At 49.0% G+C, this 27,541-nt stretch overlaps 1 protein-coding gene across 1 annotated transcript in view; it reads left to right on the plus strand.

Annotated features, from left to right (window-relative positions):
- ZZEF1 (zinc finger ZZ-type and EF-hand domain containing 1) overlaps nucleotides 1-27,541 on the plus strand; it is a 1,627,273-nt gene that overhangs the window by 654,288 nt on the left and 945,444 nt on the right. Inside the window, exon 27 of the mRNA XM_078679684.1 lies at nucleotides 1,641-1,720. Coding sequence (XP_078535810.1) covers nucleotides 1,641-1,720 — 80 coding nt within the window. The remainder of the gene's footprint in view (nucleotides 1-1,640; nucleotides 1,721-27,541) is intronic.

Here is a 27,541-nt window from a genome sequence, read left to right on the forward strand (position 1 = left end):
GGTATTGAATTAGGGTCGACGCGTGCAACCTTTGATTTAATTCTCTTCTGCAGATGAATTCAAGATGTTTCAATTGTTGTGTGATGTTTCCTTCCTGTGTGTTTTGGTAGCAGAGATTAACGCATACATTTGTGTAGCTTCTTCTGCTGTATATGCTTATGTTTCTGCACGGTTTTCCGTGGTACTAGCAATGCTCTCAAAAGATGCCATTTTTTTTTATTTTTTAGATTTCTTTTTATTAACACAAGGCATTTCAATAAGTGCACATAACAGAGATTAAACATTCCCACACATCAGTACAACATAACAATAATACTTTGAAGGATACAAGAAAAAAGGAGGGGGGGTCATAATCCTTTACATACGCGGGTCACGGGGATGCGAGTATATCCGGCATTGAGTCAACTGGAGGTACACAAATCTCCCCCTATATCTATTCCACAGGCCCCAAACAATCTCCCATTTGCGAGGTCGGCCCCTGGCCAAATAAACGGTTTTCTCCCGGAACATGCACAGTCCATACTTTCTTTCCATTCCTCGAGCGTGGGTGGTTTTCTGGACCCCCACAACTGTGCTATATTTTGTTTTGCTATCATAGCCCCTAGAGTGGCCCATCTAGTCTGCGCTGTGTTCAGATCTGTAGGTTCCCAAATATTAAGGAGACATCTCCTTGCCTCTGGTGACACCGTTATCCCCGGGACCTCTCGCATAACATCATGTATCGTACTCCAATAATCCACCATATAGTGACATTCCCAGAGGATATGGAGGAACGTGCCCACCTGCCCACAACCTCCCCTGCACAAACCATCGTCAGATAGCCCCATCCGGACCAAGCGTGGGCCTGTGACATATACCCTATGTAGTATTTTCAACTGGACTAGTCGCAATCGTGCTGGGATCGCAACCTCCTTCGGAGAGGACACAGCCAACTGCCAGTCCTCGTCATCCAGTTCAATACCATCCCTCATCCATTTATCTCTCAACTCTAACAGGAGGTCTGCTCTATGATTGATCAACTTCCTATAAATGAGGGAGATAGTTTTCTCTGGCAAATGACCATCCAATATTCTATCTTCCAATGGCGAGGCCTCAGGTGTATCCTTCTCCACCGCTACCACTGATCGCAGCGCACGTTGGACCTGCGCATAACGGAAGTATTCCGCCCCATTCAACTCAAACTCAGTTTGCAGTTAAGCGAATGTCTTAATCCTGTCCTTGACCCAGACATCACCAATCCTAGCAATTCCTATTAAATTCCATTTATCGAAACCTTTCTTGTTCCAAAGTTTACCCAGCTTTTCTGAATCAAATAATGGAGTGGCCAGCGAAAAGATGCCATTTTTAACGTGGGAGGGTGCAACCGCTTGGGGCTAGCAGTTAAAGGATTTGCTACGAAAAAGAAGTAGTATGCGGTGCACACCTAGTTTGTAAAATTTAAACCAATGTTGAAAGAATGCTTAAACAAACGTTTGTTGTGCTTAAAGTTTAATAACATGCCAGGTTACTGATTTGTTCTTGTTGAATGTTACAAAAGGTATGTACCTTGAAGGAAATGTATAAAAGTATATAAATGTATGTACGTAAATATATTTTCTTAGTCTTCAAAGTAGCACTGACTTTAAACTTGTTTTCTACAGTGTGCAGTGAGGACTACTTTGCTTTGAACGAGGAGTTTGAGCAAGTTTATTCTCTTGCCGATGGAATTAGAATATGGATGGTAAGACCTGTTCAATTGATGAATAATTGCTGTATCTCATAGATCAGAATCTGTGTATTGTGATGTGTTAAACATGTTTTTTTTTCATCCTATGTATGTATTGAAAAACAAAATATATTTCTGATCCTGGAGTCCTCTTGTTAAAATTCTCAAAACCTTTTCTCTACCCTTGTACAGCTGGCATTGCTAAGCTCATTTTAAATGTTTGATGCCTTACAAACGTAAAAAATCCACTTTTGGTATTGCACCCAGCAGTTCTAGTGTAGAGATCTTAAGTAAAGATAGTATCTTTCTGCTGGACTTAAATAAAAGCCCATTTCATGCCAGATTAAATTACAACTCAACCAGTTTCACTTGATAAGGGGAATTGCTTTGTGAAAAAAATATTTTCGGCAAACAAATGTGTTGGACGCTGCAAGCTAGGTTCTCTACCTTTTCCTCTCTTATATTCCTGCCCGTATACAACTGGATCATTTGAGGAGTCTTGCTCTGGTTTCTGTGTACAGTTAAAAGTAATCCAACAACCATGCTTTCAAATGTAATTTAAGAGTGTTGTATTAAGTGGCTGGGGCCCCCCTACAACACCAACACAGGAGAATAATTCCAGCTGCATCTGGATCTACATACAGGCCAGTACCCTTTTAGATCTAGGCAAGACAGTCCATGTGCTGTCTCGAAGATGCATGTTGTGTTTAAACTGTGGTCTTTAGCCTACCCACTGGCTTTCCAGTTGCTCACATCATAGTCTGTCTTGTATTTTTTGTTACCATTTGTCTCTGGCATGCATGGTCATGCCTCTTCTTGTCTTTAGCCCTCCACCCATAGCTTGGACCAAGTACTTGTAGATATCCTCTGCTCCTGTTTTATGACTATTTTACAACCTACTTTTATCGTTCGTTTTCAGCACTCTACACAGTGCTTGTGCTTTTACCAGCTCCGTATCCTCCTAGCCGTCCTCATGCCCCATCCACAGATCACCCCTTTCCCCATCACCGCTTTTCCTTTTGTTGCTGCTTTCCATTTCCTACATCACCTCCCTTCCATCTCTCCTTACTCCCTCACACCTCTCTGTGCTTGCCCTGTCCACAAATCAGCCCCTCCCCAACCCTGCTTTAAACCCCCATTGTGGTCTGTTTCGTTCTAGTGAGTGGTGGTGTTCAGCCTTTTAATGTCCTATTAGTTTATAGCTGATGTGCTGATTGGAGCCGGTGTGCATGGCTGCGATTACCTGGCACACTTATAGTCTCTGTTTATTTTCTCCACATCTGGCTACTAGCTGTGTGTGCGTTTTTACAGCCTATGTGGTCGTTCCGCAATGGTGTTTATAGCTGGAAATTCAGACCTCAATTGAATCAGTATGCGTTATCACAGGGCATGTCCAAGCTTCTAAGTATTGATGCACACGAAGAATCCAAGGGAGGGTACTACTCCCTATCTAAATGTAAACTCACTAAAAGTAAGCTCTCAACAAGTCATGAATTCAAAGAGGGGGAAACCAGAAAGGGAGCGGTCCACTCGTGATGTAATACCAATGTTGGGGCCACAGAACTGTGTGCCCTATTTATGGAGGGGGTTAGGGGGTGGATACCTTTCTTAGGATGAGAACCCTCCCTCACCCAAAGGGGACATGCTTCATTATAGGGTTCCCTCCTCACACCAGGGCTGCAAGGTCCCTGGTTTGCGCTAAAACTCTACAACGCTACAACTCTTCTGGGCTAGAAGAGGAGCTGAGGTGTTTTAGGGAAGGGACGAAGATGGGGTTGGTGAGGGGCTGAGTACAGAAAGCAATTTAAACTGTCTTTGGGGTACCTAATGTCTTTATTATGTGGTCTCCCAGGACAGGATTAAAACGGGAGAGGACTGGCGGTTATCAGCAAATATACCACTAAGTTAGATCAACATGTTTCTGCCTATCAGCAACCCCAGTCGGGTTTTAGAGGCATTCTTCAGGACCAAAAAGGTTAGTCACTCTGCAATCAGGTTATTGAAGTAACATTACAAAGTGTATATATGTATACTGGCCATTACGTAACAGTCGCCTGTATATATGAGCAATGGCCCAAAGATAGTAGATAAAATGGTACACCGTCTCATCTGAAAGACACATGCACAAAGAAAAGGAGCTGGTAGCCAGATATTGAGGTGTCTTAAACAGATCAGCAAGGTAAGGTCTCAACATTAAAATATACATCAGGATTACCTGATAGATGAAATTCATATACCTCTCTTCAGCCTTGTGGGAACCCCATTGTGTACACAGCTGAATGGAAGACACAGAGACATAGCAATAGGACAGAGTAATAGGAAGCACACTCGTCAGATATCCATAATAGGGAAATACTGTAAGGGTATGCCTAGGTGGCATGGTATATGGTGATAACAATTATAATAAAAAATAATAAAAGTTAAAGAGGACAGAGATGATTTAGTGTGGTGCAGCACTACAAAAGGCAAGATATCTGTCTGACCATCGTTAGTCAATATGGTTAGGTAAAAGCATGTGAGCCCCAGGGTTGAATAAAGAAAGCACAGGCCACATCATATAGTTTTTTTGTGTTAGGAGGAGGAGGACTATAAACTAAACATGGGGGTTGAAGTAACTCTTCGTCGGTTCATCATCTTGTGATTCTGGGCATTCAGAGACTTTCAGCCATGCTGAACAGCATATGTGCTGCTAGATAACATGGCTAAAAGACTTTCACATTGACAAGCCCAATAGCTTGGGCGTCGCCGGGACCTATTAGCTTTGCCAATGCTTGTTCTTCCAGTGGTTACCCTATATGGTTACTTGGCTGATTGATTGAGCTACCACCTCTCTGCTTAAATTCCTTTGTAAAAGAAAACACAACACTTCAGGAAAGTCTAAGAAGTCTAACATGCATTTAATGCGTCTAATACAAAAATAGCAAGTATCCAAGCAGAACAGTGCACAGCAACTGCTGTTTAAACAGACCAGATCTTCCGCCCTCATTTGGAGCATATAATGCTAAAATCCATACATTCTCTGCACATATTTAAGTGAACGGAAATGAGACATTGTAATCAATCCCTCTACTAAATGAAACTATATAATGAGCAGGTGGCAGGATGTTTTCATATTCCAAAATGTGAGAAGTCCTTAAAATAGAAAATGCGGAAGACACACAGATGCACTGACTCCATTACATAATAAAATTCACGATTCGTGATGCCAATCCTTAAAACAAAGCTGTGCTAACTACACAGTGCGTAAAGTGTGCAATTCTACAACACTAAATAAAATGGCTTTGGTGCATTGAAAACACATGAAAACTAGTAGACCTAATAGAAATAGTGTGCTTTGCAGGGTAATATATAAAAATCACATCACAATTTAGTAATAAAATATATCTGTGCACATTAATGCATACACGGCCATAGGTATATTTGCAAATATACCTATGCTCATGTATGCCTTAATGTGCACAGCTATATTTTATTATTAAATTGTGATGTGATATATATATATCACAATACACATATATATATATATATATATATATATATATATATATATATATATATATATATATTTCAAACCAAAGTTTTCCGGTGCGCTTGCGGCTCGCCACAGCATGCGCCAGGAACACAATGCACGGACCAAAAAATTGCGGTGCGCAGATGTTTTATTCGCTTGTCGGCTTCATGTATATATATATATATAGAGAGAGAGAGAGAGAGTAATGGTGTTCAGAAATGGTAATTCTACTTTCTCATCCCCCCCTTTTTCTGGCAAGAGGGAGAACTTCTCTCATTAATTCAGTTGCATACAGTTATTTACACACACACAGATCCAGCAAGAGTAGGGACTATTTGTTGATCTATATTTCTCAAGCAACAGCACATAGGAGTTATTCACACAAATGGACCAACAGCTCTGTTTAATGAAAGGTTCAGCATTTAGGCCTTTTGATCACTGCCTGTTCTACAGGATGTGCAACATGAATATCGGCCCCTGAATATCAATGGGATGCAATATTGAGGACAATATATATAAAACAATATGTTTGATGCATGTGAGCTGTAGATCACATTCTTTGCATACTCCTGCCATCTAGTGTTGGGTCTGGATGTTTGCAAGTTGTTTTTCTTCGTAGTCTTTCCAGGCACGATGTAAGGTGACTCCTCCTTTCTGTGATAGTGCGCATGTGCATCTACTCCATTGTTAGATAGTTTTTTTCCGCCATCGGGTCCAGAAGTGTATTGCTCTGCTCCGTTTCGGAACCTGTCCTCGGGTTCCCCTCGGTGCACAATCCACTCTACTCTCTGCGATATTGTTTTCTAACGCATTCCCTTCTCTCTGCGGTTGAACTCGACATCAAGAAATCTCCAGTTTCAACTGCGGCTTTCAGAGGCAGCCTTCCGGCCTATCTGTGTCGGTCTGGCACCTGGTCGATGGAACGGACTCCGTTCAAATTCTGCTCCCTGTGCCACGCGAAGTATCCGCGTATGGACCTATATCAGGTGTGTAACTTGTGTTTGTTCCCCGAGCACAAAGGACAAGACTGTGATGCGTGTCGATCCTTCAGATTGAAGAAAACTCTCCATGATTGTCGGGCTCGACGTTGAGAGATGCAGCAGTTGGATGACACGCCTGATCTCTTCGGCGAAGACTCCGAACAAGAGGAAGTCTCAGCAGCCGCAGAAAAATACTCTTTCAGCGGCATCGGACTCCGAGACAGAGTTGCAGATTTTCCTCGAAGATGGCGATGTGCCGCAGGCACAAGGATATGGGAGTACAGAAGACCCTTCTACCGTCCCTAGAAAATCAAAGACTTCGGCACCTCCTGTGCCTTCAGGCCTAGGTTGGCGCTGAGAAGATGTTCCTAACGCTCCACCGTCTGGTTCTGCACCAAAACACACTGAAAAGTCTTCCGGCTCGGGACCGAATCAGCCAAAACCCACTTCCGACCCGAAATCTTCGGGGACTAAGCATAAAATGGGCTCGGAGCTGAAACAAAAGAAGCGTTCCTTGGAGCCGAAATCTTCGGCATCGAAAGGACATTCCAGCTTGGCAACGAAAGCTTCAGTGCCGAAAATTACACAGCTGCCAGTACCGCATGGACCTTATACCACCCAAATCTGATCTGAAACAGAAAAACTCTATATTAATATGGATACTGGACATATTCAAGTTAAACCGCCATCTAAACAAAAGCGTCCGGATGACGACATCTCTAAAATTCCATTGAAGAAGAAACATGTGGGGACTAGTTCTTTCCACACACTACCATCTCCTCCTCCTTCCTCCCTGCCACAATTTGATCCCTCACACATTACACCTAGGCAGTCTCCTCTACCTCACCCTGATGCAGATGACACTGATGATGATGACACAGTCAACAATAGATCCTTGGACGGATTATACCATTGATCCTACACATGATACAGACCCAGATCTTTACCCTGCCAGACAATCTCTCATATCAGGAGCTCATTGCTAGAGCTGCACACTACTATGGTGTAGAACTCCATAAAGAGTCCTTAGAGGAGGATTTTCTCTCTGAAACTCTAGCAACACATAAATCCAGTCAGACACTGCCTATGCTTAAAGGTATGTTAAGGCACACAGACAACATCTTTAAAGACCCTGTACATGCTAGGATCATCAATCCTAGAGTGGATAAAAAATACAAACTTTCCTCAACAGACCCTATTTTTTTAAAGGTCAGTTGCCACTGGACTCCGTGGTGTTATCCAATGCTCGAAAGCAAGCTAATTCTCAAGCATCTGGGGATGCTCCTCCCCCCCCAGATAAGAAGTCTAAACTAATTGATGCTTCTGGCAAATGGACAGAGACAGGGACAGACCAAAACACTTCCTCTTATAAAAACACTTCGCAATCATCCTTTACAGAGATTTTTCAGAGGAGGCTACAGGGCAGACAGTCCAGGGGGCAGAGGTAAAAACACCACACCCTGCATTTCCCTGTCCCCATATAACCAGTGACTTCCCCACACTTCCCGCCGACTATTTTAAACCTGTCGGATGAAGACATCAACACTTTCTCCCTATTTGGAAATCAATAACAACTGACAAATTGGTGATTGGAATTATCCAACATGGTTATTGCCTGGAGCTTACCAACAACCCTCCAAACATTCCACCTCGAGGTCACAAATTGTCAGCAGACCACCAGCACTTGCTTCAAAAAGAAGTGCAATCTCTATTACTCAAAGGGACTATTTAACCAGTCCCACTTCAATACCAAGGGTCAGGGGTTTATTCCCTTTACTTTCTAATTCTCTAAAAGGACGGCTCATTAAGACCAATTGTAGATCTCAGAGAGTTAAACAAATACTTACTGTCAGAGCACTTTCACATGGTGACTCTGCAACAGGCACTTCCTCTTTTATAGGAAGGTGACTTTATGCCTCTTTGGATCTAAAAGACACCTACTTTCACATTTCCAATTCTTCCAGCTCATTGCAAATACCTCAGATTTGTAATAGCAGGCAAACATTACCAGTTCAAGGTACTTCCATTTGGTGTTACCACTGCCCTCAAACTGTTCACCAAATGTCTCGCAGTAGTAGCTGCTCGTCTCAGAATACAGTGTATCCATGTCTTTCCTTACCTAGACGACTGGCTTATCAAAGTGGGCACTTACCAGAACTGTCTACTACACATTCAGGCAACAGTACACCTACTTAATCAGTTAGGTTTCACAATCGATGCACAAAAATCTCATCTGTGCCCTGCGCAAGTGCAATCTTACCTAGGAGCTTCCCTCAACAGTCTCAAAGCTATTGCCTTTCCCAATGTAGCCAGGATTCACAATATTTAGGCCACAATACTACAGTTTCAACTCATCAAACATTACCAGCCAGAGTTTTTATGCAGCTGCTGGGTATGAAGGCATCCTGCATTGCAATCGTACCACACGCAAGGCTTCACATGCATCCTCTGCAAGAACGTCTGGCGCTTCTGTGGAATCAGTCACAGGGTCAATTAAATGATCTAGTGTTTGGTAGACGCCCGCTCCCATCACTCTCTGCAGTGGTGGAACCATCAAAACTTATCAAAATGGCGGCCCTTCATGGACCCGATCCCACAGCCTATACTGATAGCAGACTCATCTTTAACCGGTTGGGGTGCCCTTCTCCAACATCACACAGTACGAGGGCTGTAGTCAGACAATCCGAAACATCTCCACATCAACTTCCTGGAACTTCTAGCGGTGTTTCTAGCACTCAAAGCTATCCACACTCCCCTTATAAGCAAAACTGCGTTAGTCTGCACAGACAACATGACAGTGATGTATTCTCTCCAGAAACAGCGAGGGACACACTCGCTCCAGCTGCCCCTCCTCGCACAAAGCATTTGGAATTGGCAAAACACCTTCCAGGGATGGACAAGCAAATTGCTGACCTGCTCAGCTGACCCAGGCAGCAAGTTCACAAGTGGGAACTTCATCCCCAAGTTCTTCTTCCCTACTTTCAACAATGGGGATTTCCACAGATAGATCTGTTTACTACAGTCCACAACGCAAAATGCCCAAACTTCACACCCCTTTTCCCACACTGTCTATACAAGGGCAATGCACTATAGGTGAATTGGTCAGGAATATTTGCCTGTGCTTTTCCACCTCTCCCACTAATTCCATTACCGGTTCAGAAGCTCAAACAAACATCCCTCACATTGATATTAATAGCACCCACATGGGATCGTCACCCTTGGTACACCACGCTGTACTGTCAGTGGTGCTACATCAAAAGCTACATCTCACACCCAGTCTCCTCACTCAGAGCCATGGAGAAATCAGGCATCCACATCCCAGAGAACTCAACTTGGCGATTTGGCTCCTGAAGTCATAGTTTGGTTATTTACAAGTATCACCAGACTGTATAGATATTCTCAAAGAAGCTAGAAGGCCTACTACTAGAGCATGTTATGCAGCAAAATGGAAACAGTTTATCTATTGTAATAACAGCAATCTACTTGATGCTTCTGTACAGAACATCATTTGTTATCTGTTGCATTTACAGCAATCTGGATTGGCGTACATTTCATTTCATTTACACCTAGCAGCAGTAGCTTCATACTTGCAAAATAGACAACACTTCTGTATTCAGAGTACCAGTGATCAAAGCCTTCATGGAAGGATTAAAAAGTGTGATACCACCAAGAGTTCCCCCTGCACCAGAGTGGAACCTAAACATAGTCCTTAGAAGGCTAATGGGTCCACCTTTTGAACCAATGCACAAATGTCAGTTACAATTCCTCACATGGAAGGTTGCTTTCCTCATAGCAATAACCTCACTAAGGAGAGTTGGTGAACTTCAGGCATTAACTATATAAGAACTTCACAAAGTTAGGGCGGTTCTTCGAACCAATCCTAAATTTCTTCCTAAAGTAGTTTCTGCCTTTCATTTCAATCAATCAGTTGAGTTACCTGTGTTCTTTCCTCAACCTGATTCTGTAGCAGAGAAGTAAAAAGAACTTCGAAAAATAAAGCAACTATTTGTTGCTTTTTCTTCGTCACACAAAGGCAATCCCATATCTAAGTCTGGTATTGCAAGATTGTTTGTAAAATGTATCCAGAAATGTTTTATGTTAGAGCTAAAAGAACTCTGATAATACCCACTTGTGCACATTCCACTCACAAAATAGGGGCTACTATGGCTTTCTTGGGAAACATTCTCCTAGCCGACATCTGTACGGCAGAACATTCTCCTAGCCAACATCTGTAAGGCAGCTACTCCGCACACATTCACCAAACACTATTATGGAGATGTGTTTGCAAGACAACAAGTAAATGTAGGCCAAGTAGTACTCAAAACACAGTTTCAAACAACTACAACCACTATAGGTTAGCCACCTCTTTTGGAGAATACTGCTATATAGTCTATGCAAAGCATGTGATCTACAGCTCACATGCCTCGAACATAAAATGTTACGTACTCAGTAAGCATCTTTTCTTGGCATGTAGAGCTGTAGATTCACATGCGCCCACCCGTCTCCCCGGTCTCCTGTAGATGTAGGTCTCAATTTACATTTATATGCATGGACATCTCTATTCTACACTCACTAACTCTTTTCTCACCCTCTGCGGGAAAACAATCTTATAATGGAATCGATACCCATGCGCACTATCACCGAAAGGAGGAGTCTCCTTACTTCTTGACTGGAAAGACTTCTTCCAAGAAAAACAACTTGCAAACATCCGGACCCAACACTAGATGGCAGGAGTATGCAAAGAATGTGAATCTACAGCTATACATGCCAAGAACAGATGCTTACTGGGTAAGTAACATTTTCCATATATGGATAGGTAAGTAAGTCTAGATTTTCTGTGCTTAACTCAACATAGATATACGTACCTACGTGGTATGTATATCTTCAAGGTGTGTTGATGTGGAGATAGGAATATTTTGTAACTCCTTAATCTGTCCTTGATGTACCAATATATTCCGGTACCTTTCACAGTGATGTTGTGTTCCAGCCACAGCCTCAGGGCAGCAGTCAAGATAGCAGGCCAGACCCACAGAGGGACTCCAGTATCCAAACGTTGGCCGCTTACACTGCGCAGAGAGGGTACGATGAAGAGTGACCCACGCTCACAAGGCACTCCACGACACCGGACCAGCATACTTGAACAACCGACTCAAATTCCACGCACCCCAAAGGACCCTACGATCAGCCCAGCTCTCTTACGCTGTAGTCCCCCGCACCAGAAAGACCAGATCGGGAGGCCACTCCTTCTCATTCTGCGCGGCCAGTGCCTGGAACGACCTTCCGCTCCACCTCAGACAGATACCATCGCTTCCCATCTTCGCAAGAAACCTCAACCTGGCTCTTCGACAGACCCCCCCTTCTTGATGGACTGGAACCTACCGAATCTCCCCCCCTCCTACCCCCTCACACCCCCCCAGCGCCTTGAGACCCTTACGGGTGAGTAGTCGCGCTTAACAAACATCTGATTTGATTTGAGTGATGGGCTCAACATTGCATGGCTGTGGATGGCCACAAACAAAGTGGGCACTGGTGACTTGTCCCACTAGCAGTAGGCAGAGAAACAGTAAAAGCAGTTCCAATAGAGGGTCCTGAACCCAGACTGCGTATAAGTCCGGAAGTAATTGATCGTTGGCTTCTGCCCCAGGGTGGTGCTCCATATTTACACTGCGAGGAGTGGATCCACAAGACTTAATGTTAACAGCTGTATTGGTGATTAGCAGGATCTGGTAGGGGCTGTGCCAGTGAGGTTGCAGAGTGGTTTTCCTCTAAAGTAAATCCAGTCTGCAGGCAGAAGGGAGTGGCAGGCGGGGGGTGGGGGGGGGGGGGGAGCGTTGCCAACTCCCAGGGAAGATGGGCACACCCTAAGACGGCCCGAATCCCCTTAAATCCCCGTCAATCCGTGCAATTATCCACCCAAATAAAATGTGTATGCCATAAACATGGCAGCAGAGGTTGGCGGCTGCAGATTCGGATTAAAATTAAAATAGAGCTCCGACTGACACTGGTGGCCGGCCACGACTTGTGGCCTAATCGGCTGTCCGCGGCATCGAGTAGCTGTGCGACTGCGATTGACTAGACGGCGTCCCACCCAGAAATTGGCAGCAGGTGAACTCGGCACACGGCGAATTGTGCGGACTCGCTGCTGCGGAGTGTCCAGGAAGAAGAGGCGATGCAGTGCAAAATTTGTTTTATTTATTTATATTTTTACTTACCTCTATTCAGCCGTAATCCGTAGTTTACTACCCCCCAACCTGCCCCTCCCCTGCCCCACATCAGCGCCCGGCAGCACTCCCACCACGGGCCCGCTACTGGCTAACCATATCCAATAGCTGCACTTACCTACACAAAATTTCACAGCTATGCAGGTGTAAGCCTTGAAGTTAAAACAATCACGCAAACTACTTTCAATGTTCAAATATTTCATTTATATCAGTTTTATCCCTTGGGTGAATTTCTACAGCAGGCAGCTGAACTTTTCTTTGCTGGACAGAGTTGCTGAAAACAAATAAATGGTGTTTTTTAATAAAGCATGTAGTATATCTTTCAATGCAAATCATTCTTCTTATTTTTACTGAACTATTTCATTCTAGTAAATGTTCCATGTTGAAATATGGCTGTAATGGCCAATTCAGTGTTGACAAACTTATACCATAGAATTGCTTGGTCATGTTCATTTTAGAGTTAATTTAGCATTTTAAAAACGCAATTGAATTTTTTATGTTATGTTAACGTTTATTTATAGAGCGCGCGGCTACTCCCTGGATTTTGAGCATTGCAAAGCAATCTGATCTGTATCATAGCTTACAGGACAATGTTTATCTCTGCTGGATTTTTGATTTCGTCAATATATACCAAATCAGTCCTAATAATACTTTAAATACCATTAGTTCTACTAAACCATTATGTTTTATTTCAAGTACGGATGCCCGTTTATTTCTTACAATTTAAAGGCCCATCACCTTGCCACTTGAATGGTCTTAGAGGATTTTAGCACCCCCCAACCTTCACCTTTCATGAGTATCAAATCCCAGCTGCTATAGAGGATTCATCTCACCCTCTGAGGTGCTTGAAAAGTTATCCTGTTAGCTTGTGCTTGTACCCTCTTATGACGTGATGCTGAGTGACACAACTATCTGGTTCAGCATACAGCAGAATGTTATTTACGAGAAGTTTAGTTTTGAGTTATGCTCTTTTGGGACTTTTTCATTTATATGGAGTGGCTTTTTTTTGTTAAGTCTCCAAACAAAAGTTTAAAACTCATCAAAGAAACTTGGATTGTGATAATCAGAGGCTTGGGTTGTAGTAGTTTCTTTTTGTCTATTGTGACCCAACAAGGAAAGATGGCTCAACTGAAGAGTCCCTGAGGAGCTGAAGCAGGTGCTAAGAAGGTACGAATGGAGAGAGCCAGTTGGAATGCATCTTGCCCTCTCTGCAGGGTCACCCCTGAATGTTTTGACTTAATCCCTCCTGTTTTGCTGCCTTTTAGGGCTAAAGTGCTTGTGTTCTTTCCTTTAAACATGGTAAAATTGGCTTACACTCATCTGATAGTGATATCTGGCCAAAGATTCCTTATCTTAGAATCCTCTCCAAGCGCGAGGCTGGATCTGTACATTTTTTCAGCAGTACCTCTGCACGTCTGTATGGGGCGTCGAGCGACTCCGTAGTGATGTCTCCCAAATGTGACATCAATGTAGTCCATATAAGGCCTCCCCTGACACGCTGATGTCAGTTCCTTCTTTTCCGCAGTAGTATCATGGATCTTATCTGCAGTTTCTCCAGCCATTTTTAGGTCTACTTGATGTTTTGTCATCAACTGGGCAGTGTGCCTTTTTTCTACCATCTTTAAATGTCCTCGGGGTTGAAGCCTTCGCAGTTCTTGAACAACAAATGTCTGCCGCAGACTTTCACTCGGTTTGCATGTGGTGTTTAGGTGAGCACCATAACTCAGAGTGTGACTCTGATCAGTGAATGAAAGTACGATCTTTCTGCCATAGATACCGCCATTTTTTGCCTGGTGTCAGTATGTTTCGACTGTGGTTCACTCGGATCCTGCTAACCCCAGTGGCATTGCTCTCTCATCTAAATTTCTTGCTAAGTACTTTGTACACCCCACAATTGGAATTCAGGGGTACCATTATAAGTCCCTAGTATATGGTACTGAGGTACCCAGGGCATTGGTACACCAGAGGTCTCCCATGAGCTACAGCATGTATTATGCCACCCTTAGGAGGCCATGCAAACTGTGTCTGCAGAACTGCCATTGCAGTCTGCGTGAAATGGTGTTTGCACCCTTTTACTTTGGATATGAGGTCTCCCTTATATCCCGGTCACTGCACTTTTAATCAATAAGTCACCACTAAGGTAGGCCCTTCAGTCCAAGAGCTGGGTGCATGGTTCTAAGTGTGTAGATACCCCTGCAAGAGCAGAGGTACCCCTACAAACCCTGGACTCAATTCTCTGGGTTATGTAAGTGCGGGACATCCATTAAAAGGTATGTAGTGGAAACTGACAAGTCGAGATGTCTAACAAAGGATTTCCTGTGAAGGAGAGGTGTGGCCGGGAAAAGTCCTTTATAACGGCGCTGGAATCCCACTGTGCCTTAATAGCGCCGGAAATAGAACAAACGCATCTTTAGTGCATTCGTTCAGCACGCAAGTCATTATAACAACCTGCCGGGGGTGGGGGGGGGGTTCACATCGGTGGAATGGTGTTGGATTTAAAGTCTTAAACCTTCCCTACTGTTGTGTAGACTGGAGTTGGAATAGTAAATTAAACTATTACATAATCCAGCGGCCGCTAATGCAAGTCGTTATAACGACTTGCATGCTAAAAGTATGCGTACTAAAGATGCGTGTTCGTTATAATCACTGCGCTGTGAAGGAAGTTTGATTCCGGCTTACATTTGTATGGCCACCGCTCTTTTAGAATTAGGTAGGTTGGGGGGTACTTCCAAGTGCCACCAGACTCAAATAAGGACACATTTGGTGGCCTCTATTATTCATAAACCAGTTTTTCCCAGTTCAGGAGCCCTTTCCTCCCACTTTGGTGCGAAACCGCACAAAGGACAGGGGAGTCTCCACTCCCCTGTCCAACTCCTCCCTAGGCTGCTGCCTTGGGCTCTTCTAGGTGGCCACTAGATTCTGCCATGTTCAATCTTGGCCCCTGGGCGCATCCGACTGGCTAGGACAGCCGAGTAGCGTCCCCGACCCCCTCTTATAAGTGGGTCCCCAGAGAAGAAGTCTTTCCCCTTTTTTAGGGTTACTGAAGGGCTTCCTGAGGGTGGGTCCTTTAATTTGTCCCAACAACAACTTCCAGATGTGACTTCCTGTTGTCTGAAGACTGTCCCAAGACTCTTCTTTTGATGGACTCTAGGACTCTGTTGGTCTTCGAACCAGGACCAAAGATCAGACCGCTCCGGTGGGAAGAATTCTGCTGCATCTTCGTCCCTATGCTTCTTCAGGTTCTGCAACTCCTTGGCTGTGCATCCTTCAAGTCACCAAGGACTGCATCCCACCTAGAAGGACTCTCCCTCGAAGAGAAGGAGTCACTTTCCTCTACGATGACGACCGGTTTGCTGACCCTGTAGTCCTACGTACTTTGCCCAGCTCTGCAACACAGGTGGTGGTTTATTGGTTCCCCAGAGGCCTGACCAATTTTCCACTGCAAGTGGAGTGGCTGTATTCCCTCTCCAGCCGATGTGAACCGCCTCCCTGTGTACTGCATCTGTCTGTCATTACCATGTTTTGCTGGCCTCTTCAAGGAAGATCTTCAAGCTCCAAGAAGCTCCTGTCTCTAGCATTGCACAACTTTAAGAAGGACGCCCTTCCTGCATCCTCTACTTCGTGGACCTTCATCTCCTGTGTGCTGCTGAGGCTTCCCTGCGACTCCCCGTGCCTGCTGCCAGAGGGTCCTTGAGGGGGCTTCATTGATTCCTGATGGTTCTCCTGCGTGCTGAGGGTTGGCCCTGACTTACCATTTCTGGGTTACTCCCACAGACCTTGCTGGTCTGCAACTCAGCATCTTCTCCTGCGAACCGTTGTTTTCACTTGCCAAGACTTGTTGGTGGTCCTGCCGGTACTGACCTTCCTGCACCTGTCGAATCGCGTGGAACAGGTCGTTGACTGATCCGTTGCTCCTGCATCGTTGCCTGGGTTCCACAGCTACTGCTTCATCCTCACCGTGCTACAGCCAGAACCTCCCAACTAGGGCTGGTATTGTGCTCCTGTGTCTCTGGTCACCACTGGTTTGGACTCTGTCTCCTCTGCTTTCAGGTTCTTCTCGTCTGGATTCCATGTTCTGGTTCCACCGACCTGTACCTGCTGAATTCCTCAAACCTCTGTTGGCATCTATGGGCATTTCCTACACCACTTTACCCCCTGCACCCGAGCTCCCCGGTGTAGGTTTCCTGGTTCCTGAGGTATCCACAGGTGGGGTGACTCTCCAACCTTCTTTGATCCAAGCGGTTCCTTTGGGGTCCTTTGGGAAGGGTCCTAGAACTGTAAAATGACTGATGCAATTTACCCTGTGTTATCCCAAGGGCTTTTGACCTGGTGTAACCACTCTACACCCAGGCATGTTGCGGTCCCTGGCTACTCACATTTGGTGGTCCCCTGTTTCCCCTTGGGTCGTCCATTCTTTGGCACTAGTCCAGTTTTGGTACTTACCTCACATCCCACTATTTTAGTATGTGAGTTGGCCCCCGGGTTGGTCTCTCTGTTTTTCTATGCTATCTGATCAGTCCTAAAGTGTTTGTGTGTAATTGATATCTCTAGGTAGGAGATATACCGTTAGTGTCTAGTGTGTGGTAGTAAATATAAAGAATTTTCTTACTCACCTATTGTGGTTCTTTCTTGTGTGAAAGGCTTATTGACTGACCACAGTGGAAAATGCAAATGCTTATCACCCTCCTGGATAAGCCTTAGCTGCGCTCCACTGATCCCCCCCCTAAAGAGCTATGTGTCTGCGTGCATAGGTGCGTACCTCCAGGTTTTCGGAGGCTGTACATACTGATTAGGCATTCCTTTTTATGACTCATCCCTTTTTGGCGCTCATGCTGATTCGGCTTTACGCCGGTTCAGAGATAGTCATGGTGGTACTGACTCTTTACTCTGTTGTTCGTACTAGGTTTTTCAGGGACCATTTGTTTCCCCTCGTTAGTCTCTTCTCAGCCGTCATAGAGCAGAGTACTTTTGCCCCTTCCAGGGTTACACCTGGCGTGGAGTTCCTGCTTGCTGCAGGCGCTTTTCTTCTATTTTATGCTGTCAGTGACATGTTTTGTTTTCAGCCATCTGGAGCATATCTTACTTCGCGGCCTCGTGGGAGCCTGTTCTTACAGGTTCTTTTTGCCGCTTAATTTTTTCCACCCTAGTACTTACTCTATGGCGGGTATTTTGATTATGTTGTGCGGAAGCACTGTAGCCTTCCTCCCTGTTTTTTGTGGACATTATTTTGAATGACTTATGGGTATACCCTGAGCTACCTATACACTTCAATCAATCAATCAGTGACACTTATAAAGCGCGCTACATACCCGAAGGGTCTCAAGGCGCTGGGGGGGGGGGGTGCAGCTACTGCTCGAACAGCCAGGTCTTCAGCTTCTTCCTGAAGGAGAGGTGGTCTTGGGTCAGGCGCAGGTCGGTCGGGAGGGAGTTCCAGGTCTTGGCGGCCAGGTAGGAGAAGGACCTTCCTCCTGATGTCGCTCTTCGGATGCGGGGGACGGCGGCGAGGGCGTGGTTGGCTGATCGGAGGTGGCGTTTGGGAGCGTAGAGGTTGACTCGGCTGTTGAGGTAGCTCGGGCCTTGGTCGTGTAGGGCTTTGTGTGCGTGGGTGAGGAGGCGGAACGTGATTCTTTTGTTGACGGGGAGCCAGTGAAGGTCTCTCAGATGTCCGGAGATGTGGCTGGTTCGTGGGATGTCGAGGATGAGTCTGGCTGAGGCGTTCTGGATCCGCTGGAGTCTCTTCTGGAGCTTGGCGGTGGTACCGGCGTAGAGGGCGTTGCCGTAGTCCAGCCGGCTGGTGACGAGGGCCTGGGTGACGGTCTTCCTGGTCTCGGTGGGGATCCACCAGAAGATCTTCCGTAGCATGCGTAGGATGTTGAAGCACGCTGAGGAGACGTTGTTGACTTGCCTGGTCATGGAGAGGGAGGAGTCCAGGATGACGCCCAGGTTGCGTGCATGGTCTGTCGGTTTGGGTGCGGTGCCCAGGGCGGGAGGCCACCAGGAGTCGTCCCAGGCGGAGGGTGAGGAACCCAGGATGAGGACCTCCGTCTTGTCCGAGTTCAGTTTCAGGCGGCTGGTCGTCATCCACTCGGCTACCTCTTTCATCCCTTCGTGCAGGTTGGCTCTGGCGGCGGCGGGGTTGTTGGTCAGGGAGAGGATCAGCTGGGTGTCGTCGGCGTAGGAGATTATGCTGAGGTTGTGTTTGCGTACGATGGCCGCGAGGGGGCTCATGTAGACGTTGAAGAGGGTGGGGCTCAGAGAGGATCCTTGGGGGACGCCGCAGATGACTTCGGTGGCCTCTGACTTGTACGGTGGTAGGCGGACTCTCTGTGTTCTTCCGTCGAGGAAGGAGATGATCCATTCCAGTGCCTTCCCCTGGATTCCGGCGTTGTCGAGGCGCTGCACTAGGGTGCGGTGGCAGACCGTGTCGAAGGCCGCGGAGAGGTCTAGGAGGATGAGGGCCGCTGTTTCTCCATTGTCCATCAGGGTTCGGATGTCATCGGTGGCGGCGATGAGGGCGGTCTCGGTGCTGTGATTGGCTCGGAAGCCGGACTGTGAGGGGTCGAGGGATCCGTTCGTCTCGAGGAAGGCGGCCATCTGCTTGTTGACGTTCTTCTCAATGACTTTGGCTGGAAACGGGAGGAGCGAGATGGGGCGGTAATTCTTGAGGTCGGTGGGGTCCGCTGTTGGTTTCTTGAGTAGAGCGCTGAGTTCGGCGTGCTTCCAGCTCTCAGGGAAGGTGGCGGTGTCGAAGGATGTGTTGATGATGTCTCGCAGGTGGGGTGCGATGACAGCGTCGGCCTTGTTGTAGACGTGGTGAGGGCAGGGGTCGGTTGGTGATCCGGAGTGGATGGAGTTCATCGTGCGGATGGTGTCTTCGGTGCTGATCGGGGTCCAGGCGTGGAGGGTGGTGGTGGGGGGTGGTTGTTCGGTCATGGTGTGCGTTGGTTGGTTGTTGAAGCTGTTGTGTATGTCCGCGATCTTGTTGTGGAAGTATGAAGCGAGGGAGTTGCAGAGTTCTTGCGATGGGGTGATGTCGTTGTTTCCTGCGCTGGGGTTGGAAAGCTCTTTCACGATGTTGAAGAGTTCCTTGCAGTTGTGTGCGTTGTTGTCCAGCCGGTCCTTGAATGCTGTTTTCTTGGCGGCGCGGATCAGCTGGTGGTGTTTCCGGGTGGCGAGTTTGAAGGAGGTCCTGTTGTCCGGTGTCGGTTCCCTTTTCCAGACTTTCTCGAGGGCTCGGCAGTTCTTCTTGGAGCTCTTGAGTTCGTCGGTGAACCATGGGGCCTTCTTGCTGCCGGGTCTGCTAGGCGGGGTCCTCAGAGGGGCGAGCTCGTCCGCGCAGATGCTGATCCACTTCGTGAGGTTGTCGGCGGCCTGGCTGGGGTCTGCTGAGCTGGCTGGCTCAGGGAGGTGGCGAGCTGGTCTGCTGTGATCTTGTTCCAGCTTCTGCGGGCGGTCTGTTGCTGGTGGTGGTGGGTCGTCGTTCTCTTGAAGGTGAAGTGGACGCAGCTGTGGTCCGTCCATTGAAGCTCTGTGGCGTGGCTGAAGCTGACGTCTTTGCTGGAGGAGAAGACTGCGTCGAGTGCGTGTCCGGCGCGGTGGGTGGGGGTGGACACCAGTTGCTTGAGTCCCAGGTTGGCGAGGTTGTCGAGCAGGGTGCTGGTGTTGCGGTCGTTGTTGTTTTCCAGATGGAAGTTGAGGTCTCCCAGGAGGATGTAGTCGGCGGAGGGGAGGGCATGCGGGCTGACGAAGTCGGCGATGTCCTCGCTGAAATGTGTGCGTGGTCCAGGGGGTCGGTAGATCAGGGTGCCTCTGAGGGTGGTGTTCGGGTTGGTGTGGATCTGGAAATGCAGGTGTTCGGCGCTGGTCAGGGTGTTGTCGGTGCTGGTCGTGAGACGGATGGTGTTCCTGTGGATGATGGCGATGCCTCCTCCCATCTGGTTGGCGTTGCGGTCCCTCCGGATGATCTTGTAGCCCTCTGGGATAGCGATGGCGATGTCGGGAGCTGAAGAGGCGTTCATCCAGGTCTCCGTGAGGAAGGCAACGTCAGGGGCTGTGGCGTCTAGGAGGTTCCAGAGTTCGATGGCGTGTCTGTGGACGGAGTGGGTGTTGAGCAGGATGCACTTGAGGTGGGTGCTGCTGGTGTTCGACTTGGCGGGTGCTGGTGTGAGGCAGGTCCGGATGCAGGCGAACTTGCAGGCGTGGCAGCTGAAAGGTCCGTGGGTGCGTCGTGGAGTGGCTTGATGGCAGTCTGGAAGTCGGCCGGTGTTGAGAGCGGTGAGGGTGGCGGCGGAGTACATCAGGCGGGTCGGTCGGGGTCTTCGTGGGCCAGGGGTCCTGGCGCTGGTCGCGATCCGGTCGCGGACGGGCGCAGACGGGCTTACCTTTGGCGCGCCTTCGGCGCACAATCGGCGCGCCCGCTGCGCGTCAACGCTGCGCGTTCGCACGGTCGCCATTTAAGGCGAAGTGCGCGGGTGGGCGGAGCAGCTGGGAGGCGGGAGCGGGGAGGGTACAGAAGAGAAAGGGGCGGGGCTGATGGCGGTGGCGGGAAGCGGGGAGGGAGCGCGGCGAGGAAGGCGGGAAAGGAGGCAGGGAACGAGGGTCAGAAACGATCACAAGAGGCGGAGAGACACAAAAACCTCAACAAAAAAGCAAGCACAAATGGCGGTCAAAACAGCAAAACAGAAATCCTGACAATTCAAAACAAGCACAAGTGACGGTCAAAACAAAAGGAAACTGACTAACTAACACACGGGGAGAAGCAGAGCGGCCGCGAGGCCGTCGGCGAGGCAGCTAGGCAGAGCGAGGGGGCACACGCAGCAGCTGGTGGCCGTGCGGCGCGGGGGTGTCCCTTATAGGGACTTTGACTTTGTTTTTTCACTGTTCCTTAACCCCATATGGGCAATAGTGGTACCACAGGCAAGCAGACTCTTTGGCCTGGGTAGCTTTCATTCTGGTCTACGACCTTCTTCGATGTTGGACCTTCTCTTTGTTCTATTTTGCTCTGTCAGACACATATTTTCTGCTACTGATCTTCTGTGTTCTTATTGGATCAGGTCTAAGGTTCCACAAGTCCACCTCCACCTTACGGTGTGTTCACTTTCTCTAATGCCCTTGTGGCATCGGCATCTTTATGGCATATTAGTTCAAACTCTGCCTGGGTACCCTATTCTTGTGCAAGTCTTTTTCTTCTTGATTGTGCTCCTGATGCTGTTATCTTCAGCAGTTTGGTATTCTTTGTATCTATTTTTACCCTTTAGTTGTTCTTATTTGCCTAATTGGGTTACAGCAACTGCTGTTGCTTCCTGTGTGTGGGTTTTATACATCTCTGCCATCGCACCGCTGGATTAGCTGGTGTGTCTGCTGTTCTCTTCAGTTCTGAACCCCTTGGCACACCAGACCCTTTGCTTGATTGGATCCATGACTTGGTATCCTTATTTCACAGGAGGCTAGGGTTTTCTTTCTTTTTCTGTATGTTCTGTTCCTCCTCGTAGGTGGGAATAATGATCTCTCCTTCACAGCTCTCTATGCCACATTCGCCTTTCGTGATATAGTTTTTCTATGTGGCGGACTATTAATTTCCCCCCTTTTTTGATGGGGGTATTTCATTACTTTTTCATTGGTCGTATCCTATTGTCTTTCCAACTTTGTACTTCTGCTGCTTCTGCACTGTCATTCAGTGTTGTTTTTTTCCCCCTTCCTGGGGTTTGTTCTCTTCATACTCTGTACTCCCTGTTTTCGTTTAGAAGTTTTGCTTGGTTTATTAGCTGTTTCTCATGGAGCTTTGGACAAGTTTATTACCCATTTCTCAAGTTTCCATGGGTTGGACAATGTGGGATTGTAAAAAATCGGCTTTGTGTTGCCCTTAGTTTCTGCCAGTCATTTGCCTCTCCCTGGCGGTGGTCTTCTTCTTCATGTTGGACCTTTCACTTGCTGTTATTCTTTCTTTAACTTGTTTCCACCTGCTGCCACCCTACCTCAGTCAATGGGGTTGGTTCTTGGACAGTTGCCCTTGAATCCTGTGGTGGGTTATGCCTTCCACTTCCTACTCTTATGTGGCATTGCGTTACTGTTTTCCAGCTTTGTCTTTGTGTCTCTGTCCGTCATTGGTTACCTCTGTTCTTGGAGTGTCCTTCAATCCTGTACTTCTTTGTCCTCGACTCATTGGCAGAGCATGTAGGTTACCTTTGGAGGAGTGGATGTACTTTTGCTGTACCCTGTATGACTTGTGTCTCTATGGGGATATCTATCTTTAGTTATGTTTTTATATCCCTATGTATTTTATATGCATATATCTCCTCATATACATTTATCTTTGGATCAATCAATCAATAATACCATTTGTATAGCGCACTACTCACCCGGGAGGGTCTCAAGGCGCTTAGGGGAAGGGGTATGCTACTGCTCGAACAGCCAGGTCTTGAGTTGTCTCCTGAAGGCGAGATGGTCCTGGGTCAGCCGAAGGTGGATGGGGAGGGAGTTCCATGTCTTGGCAGCCAGGTAAGAGAAGGATCTTCCTCCGGCGGTGGCTCTTCGGATGCGTGGTACGGCTGCGAGGGCGAGGCTGGTGGACCGTAGCTGGCGGGTGGGCGTGTAGAAGGTCATGCGGTCGTTGAGGTACTTGGGGCCCAGGTCGTGGAGAGACTTGTGGGTGAGGAGCCGGAACGTGATCCTCTTGTCGACGGGGAGCCAGTGCAGGTTCCTCAGGTGGCTGGAGATGTGGCTGCGTCGGGGGACATCCAGGATGAGTCAAGCGGAGGCGTTCTGGATGCGCTGGAGTCTTTACTGTAGCTTGGCTGTGGTTCCGGCGTAGAGGGCGTTTCCGTAGTCCAGTCGGCTGGTGACGAGTGCCTGGGTGACTGTCTTCCTGGTCTCGGTTGGGATCCAGCGGAAGATCTTGCGAAGCATACGCGGGGTGTTGAAGCACGATGAGGAGACGGCGTTGACTTGTCTGGTCATCGAGAGGGAGGAGTCCAGGATGAAGCCCAGGTTGCGTGCGTGGTCAGTTGGCTTGGGTGCGGTGCCCAGGGCTGGGGGCCACCAGGAGTCGTCCCAGGCGGAGGGCGAAGATCCCAGGATGAGGACTTCCGTCTTGTCCGAGTTCAGTTTCAGGCGGCTGTCCTTCATCCACTCGGCGACGTCTTTCATCCCTTCGTGTAGGCAGGTTCTGGCGGTGTCGGGGTCTCTGGTGAGGGAGAGGATCAGCTAGGTGTCGTCGGCGTAGGAGATGATGTTGAGGTTGTGCTGGCGTGCGATGGCTGCAAGAGGTCTCATGTAGACGTTGAACAGGGTGGGGCTGAGTGAAGATCCTTGCGGAACGCCGCAGATGACTTCGGTGGCCTCGGAGCGAAACGGGGGGAGGCGGACTCTTTGTGTTCTTCCGGCGAGGAACGAGATGATCCACTCCAGGGCCTTCTCTTGGATACCGATATTGCTGAGGCGCTGGACTAGGGTGCGGTGGCAGACAGTGTCGAACGCAGTGGAGAGGTCCAGCAGGATGAGGGCCACTGTTTCCCCCTTGTCGAGCAGGGTCCGGATGTCGTCGGTGGCTGCGATGAGGGCGGTCTCGGTGCTGTGGTTGGCTCTGAAGCCGGACTGCGAGGGGTCGAGGGATCCGTTCGTCTCGAGGAAGGCGTCCAGCTGTCTGTTGACGATCTTCTTGATGACTTTAGCAGGAAAAGGGAGGAGCGAGATGGGGCGGAAGTTTTTGAGGTCGGTGGGGTCCGCTGTTGGTTTCTTCAGGAGGGCGCTGAGCTCGGCGTGCTTCCAGCTCTCCGGGAAGGTGGCGGTGTTGAAGGAGGTGTTGATGATGTTCCGGAGTTGGGGTGCGATGGTGGAGTCGGCCTTGTTAAAGACGTGGTGTGGGCAGGGGTCGGTCGGTGATCCGGATGTTGGATATATATGTCTATGCATGTGTATGCTTCTATTTGGGGATCTTTTGTGGGGTCAGCTCACAGCCCCTCCTCCAAGGATGGTATTGCTTGGGTATCTGATCCTAAGATAAGAAATCTGCAACTAGATGTCTCTATCAGGTGACCAAGTTGCTTACCTTCGGTAATGCCTTTTCTGATGGAGACAGGATCTAGTCGTAGATTTTTTATTGACCCACCCAGCTTCCCCGTACTGCGGACTGAGTGCCATGTTGTCTCCTAGATCCCCTTTTAGCATACTAATACAGTGCTTTCAATCTGTACTTGTTAATACCAGATGTTTCCTTTTTGGCAAACTGTTTTAAGAGACTTTCTCTAAGTGCCTCTGCATTGTTGGTTTGAAAATAGTCACAGTAGTAACTGATGTCAGTGCGTCGGAGGAGGACTGATATGGACTCAGTTGACGTCATATTCGGGAGACAACGTCCCGACTGACTAGCAGAGATACTGCTGAAAACATTTCTGGATCCAGTCTGGCACCTAGGGAGGATTCTAAGACAAGGAATCTGCAGCTAGATCCTGTCTCTACCAGATGAGGCTTTACCGAAGGAAAGAAACTTGCTCAATTGGTACGTTTAATTTACTTATAAGTCCCTATTAAAGTAATACTACATGTACCCATGGCCTGTATATGAAAATATACTAGTGGGCCTGCAGTACTTAATGTGCCACCCACTTAGGTAACCCTTTTAAACATGTTCCAAGCCTGCCATTGCAGCCTGTGTGTGCAGGTTTAAACTGCCATTTCGACCTTCCAAAATAAACCTTTTGCCAGGCCGCAGATTCCTTAACGTAGAATTATCCCCAGGCGTGAGACTGGATCCGGAATTTTTTTTGCCACAGCATCCCTGCGCACCGGGGGGACGGCATCACGCCACTCCGCCCTGGCGTTGTCCCCGTACTTGACGTCAGCGAGGCCACATAAGTCCCACCCCGGCGCGCCTACGTCAGTTTTTTTCCTTTTCCGCATGCAACGCAGATCCGGATCGTGCTCCTGGCCCATTTCGAGCATTTCCCTTTCGCTTGTTGCGTGTGTGTGGGAAGAGTGTGCGAATGGCTTCGGGCTTTAAGATGTGCTAGTCTTGTGTGTGCCAGATGTTGGTGACGGATCCTCACCCCATCTGCATGTGCTGTTTGGGAGAACACCATGACTCCACTGATTGTGAGGCGTGCCAGCAGATGAAACCGAAGTCCTGGCTTGAGCGCCGGATGAAACTTCTTTCAGCCCGCATGTCCAGGTCGGCGGCGTCACCACGCCCGACCCCTGCGGAGGGTTTCAGGAATCGCGCCTCAGTCTTTGAAATCAACCTTCTCCCAGGCCGCAAGAGCGTCGCTCACCTGTCGGTAAGTGTCGCAGTTTGCCCCCGAGGGCTGGTTCCCGGCCTGTTGGGGGCGCGGGCTCTCCGTGGGTGGTGCGGCCCCGCGTGTCGTCCCCATCCACTGTTTTCCAGTGTGGGGGCGTCTAGAGCCCAGATGGAGACATATGCGGCAGCCTTGCAGGCCTCGCTGGCTTCTTCTCCTCCTCCTCCTCCTCCTCCTCCTCCTCCTCCTTCCCCTCCTGGGACGTCTGCGGATCCCTTGCCGTGTGTGGGGCCCTCCGCGACACCGCTGGTGGCTTTGGCCCTGGCGCCGACTGGCTCGGAACCAGTATCAGAGGATGTAGTGCCATTGGGGTGCGGCCCTTCAGGGGTTCCTCCTTCGGACCACTCCTGCGTGAGTCCCTGTGGTGTCCCGGGAGGTCGCCGGGGCTCGGGTCGCATCCCCGAGTCCCCCTTGGCCCTCGAGACAGGCGGTGCCCTCGTCCGAGGCCGAGGTGATGCCTTGTAGGCGCCGGAGGCTGCTAGCCCTGGTGGCGCCACAGGCGCTGGCGGAGGGCCCTTCTCGTCCCGTCACGGGCCAAGGCTGGCGGGGGACCCTTTGTCCCTCCCCTGGTCCCTCTCGCCCCTCCATGCAGACGGCTGCCTCGTCGGAGTTCGATGCCTTTCTGGTGCCGTTCCTTTGCCGCCCCCGCTCCGGCCCAGCCCCGGTCTCTAGCGCCGTGCGCTGTGGCGGAGGTCATTCTGGCGTCTCCCCTGGTGCCGTACGACCATCTCCTGCCTCAGATTGCAGACTCTACGGCGCCAGGCCGACGTCGGGTCGTTAACTCGTCTTCGGACACCTCCTCTTCTCGCCGGAGACGGGCTGCCGCGTCGTGGCTTTTTCCCCGACGTCGTCTAAGGACGGCTCCTCGCCGTCACCGCGGAGGCGCCACAGGTCCCCCACTTCTCGGTCCCTCTACCTCCTTTCCGGACCTGGCCCTTCCTTCCTCCGGTGAGCTTGGGCGATGGCCGCCTTAGCTTGCAGCCTTCACCTACGGAGGAACTGCTTTCTCCACCGCGGAGCCCTCCGGAGGTTGGTGCTGCCTTTGCTCGCGCAGTTTCCACGGCTGTGGTAATCTTACGCATGGGTGATCCAGCGGCCCATTTACCCGCGGATCATCTTCTGGAGGTCCTTCATCAGGGTTCTGGTGGTAGGGAGCTGCTGCTTCCCTTCGAGGGTTCGCTCCATTCTTCTCTTCTGGGGGCTTGGGACAGCCCCGCCACGGGGGACCCGGTGCCCCAACACCTTCTGCACTGCCACTGCATGAGCCTGTGTGTTTTTCCCTCCACCCTTCTACCGGGGGACCCTCTTTTGCAGAATGCCTTTCCCTCTCTGCCACCGCTGTTGTCTCCCCCGTCGCGGGAGCCCGCTGGCTTGACTCCTGGGGGCGTAATGTGTTCGCCTCCACCCTTGCGGCTCTGCGGGCTCTGAACACTTTGTGTGTTTTGGCTAGGTCCCCTTCTTGCTTGTGGAACTCAGCGGAGTCCTTTATGTCTGCCGCTTCTCTGGAGGGTGCCTGTGTTGATTTGCGGCACCATATGTTGGATGGCCGGGAGCTGGCGGTGTTTATTCTTCGCTCCGCTATGGACATCTCGGAGGTGCTTGGTTGTGCCATGGCTTCTTCGGTCGCTCTTAGTCGGCATGCCCAGCTTCGGGACAGTGTGTTCCCAGAGAACATTCGAGAACGGCTGCTGGACCTTCCTTTCAATGGCAGTCTTTTGTTTCACCCCCTGCGGACTCGGTCATTCAGAGGTTCTTGGCGGGGCTTCAGCCTCCTCCTCCTCCTCCTTCTCCCCCTCAGTGACCTGTGAGTTGATCTGGTTTTCGGGAGGTGTTCT

Source organism: Lissotriton helveticus, chromosome 3_1 (assembly GCF_964261635.1).
Source record: "Lissotriton helveticus chromosome 3_1, aLisHel1.1, whole genome shotgun sequence".
Classification (NCBI taxonomy): Eukaryota; Metazoa; Chordata; class Amphibia; order Caudata; family Salamandridae; genus Lissotriton; species Lissotriton helveticus.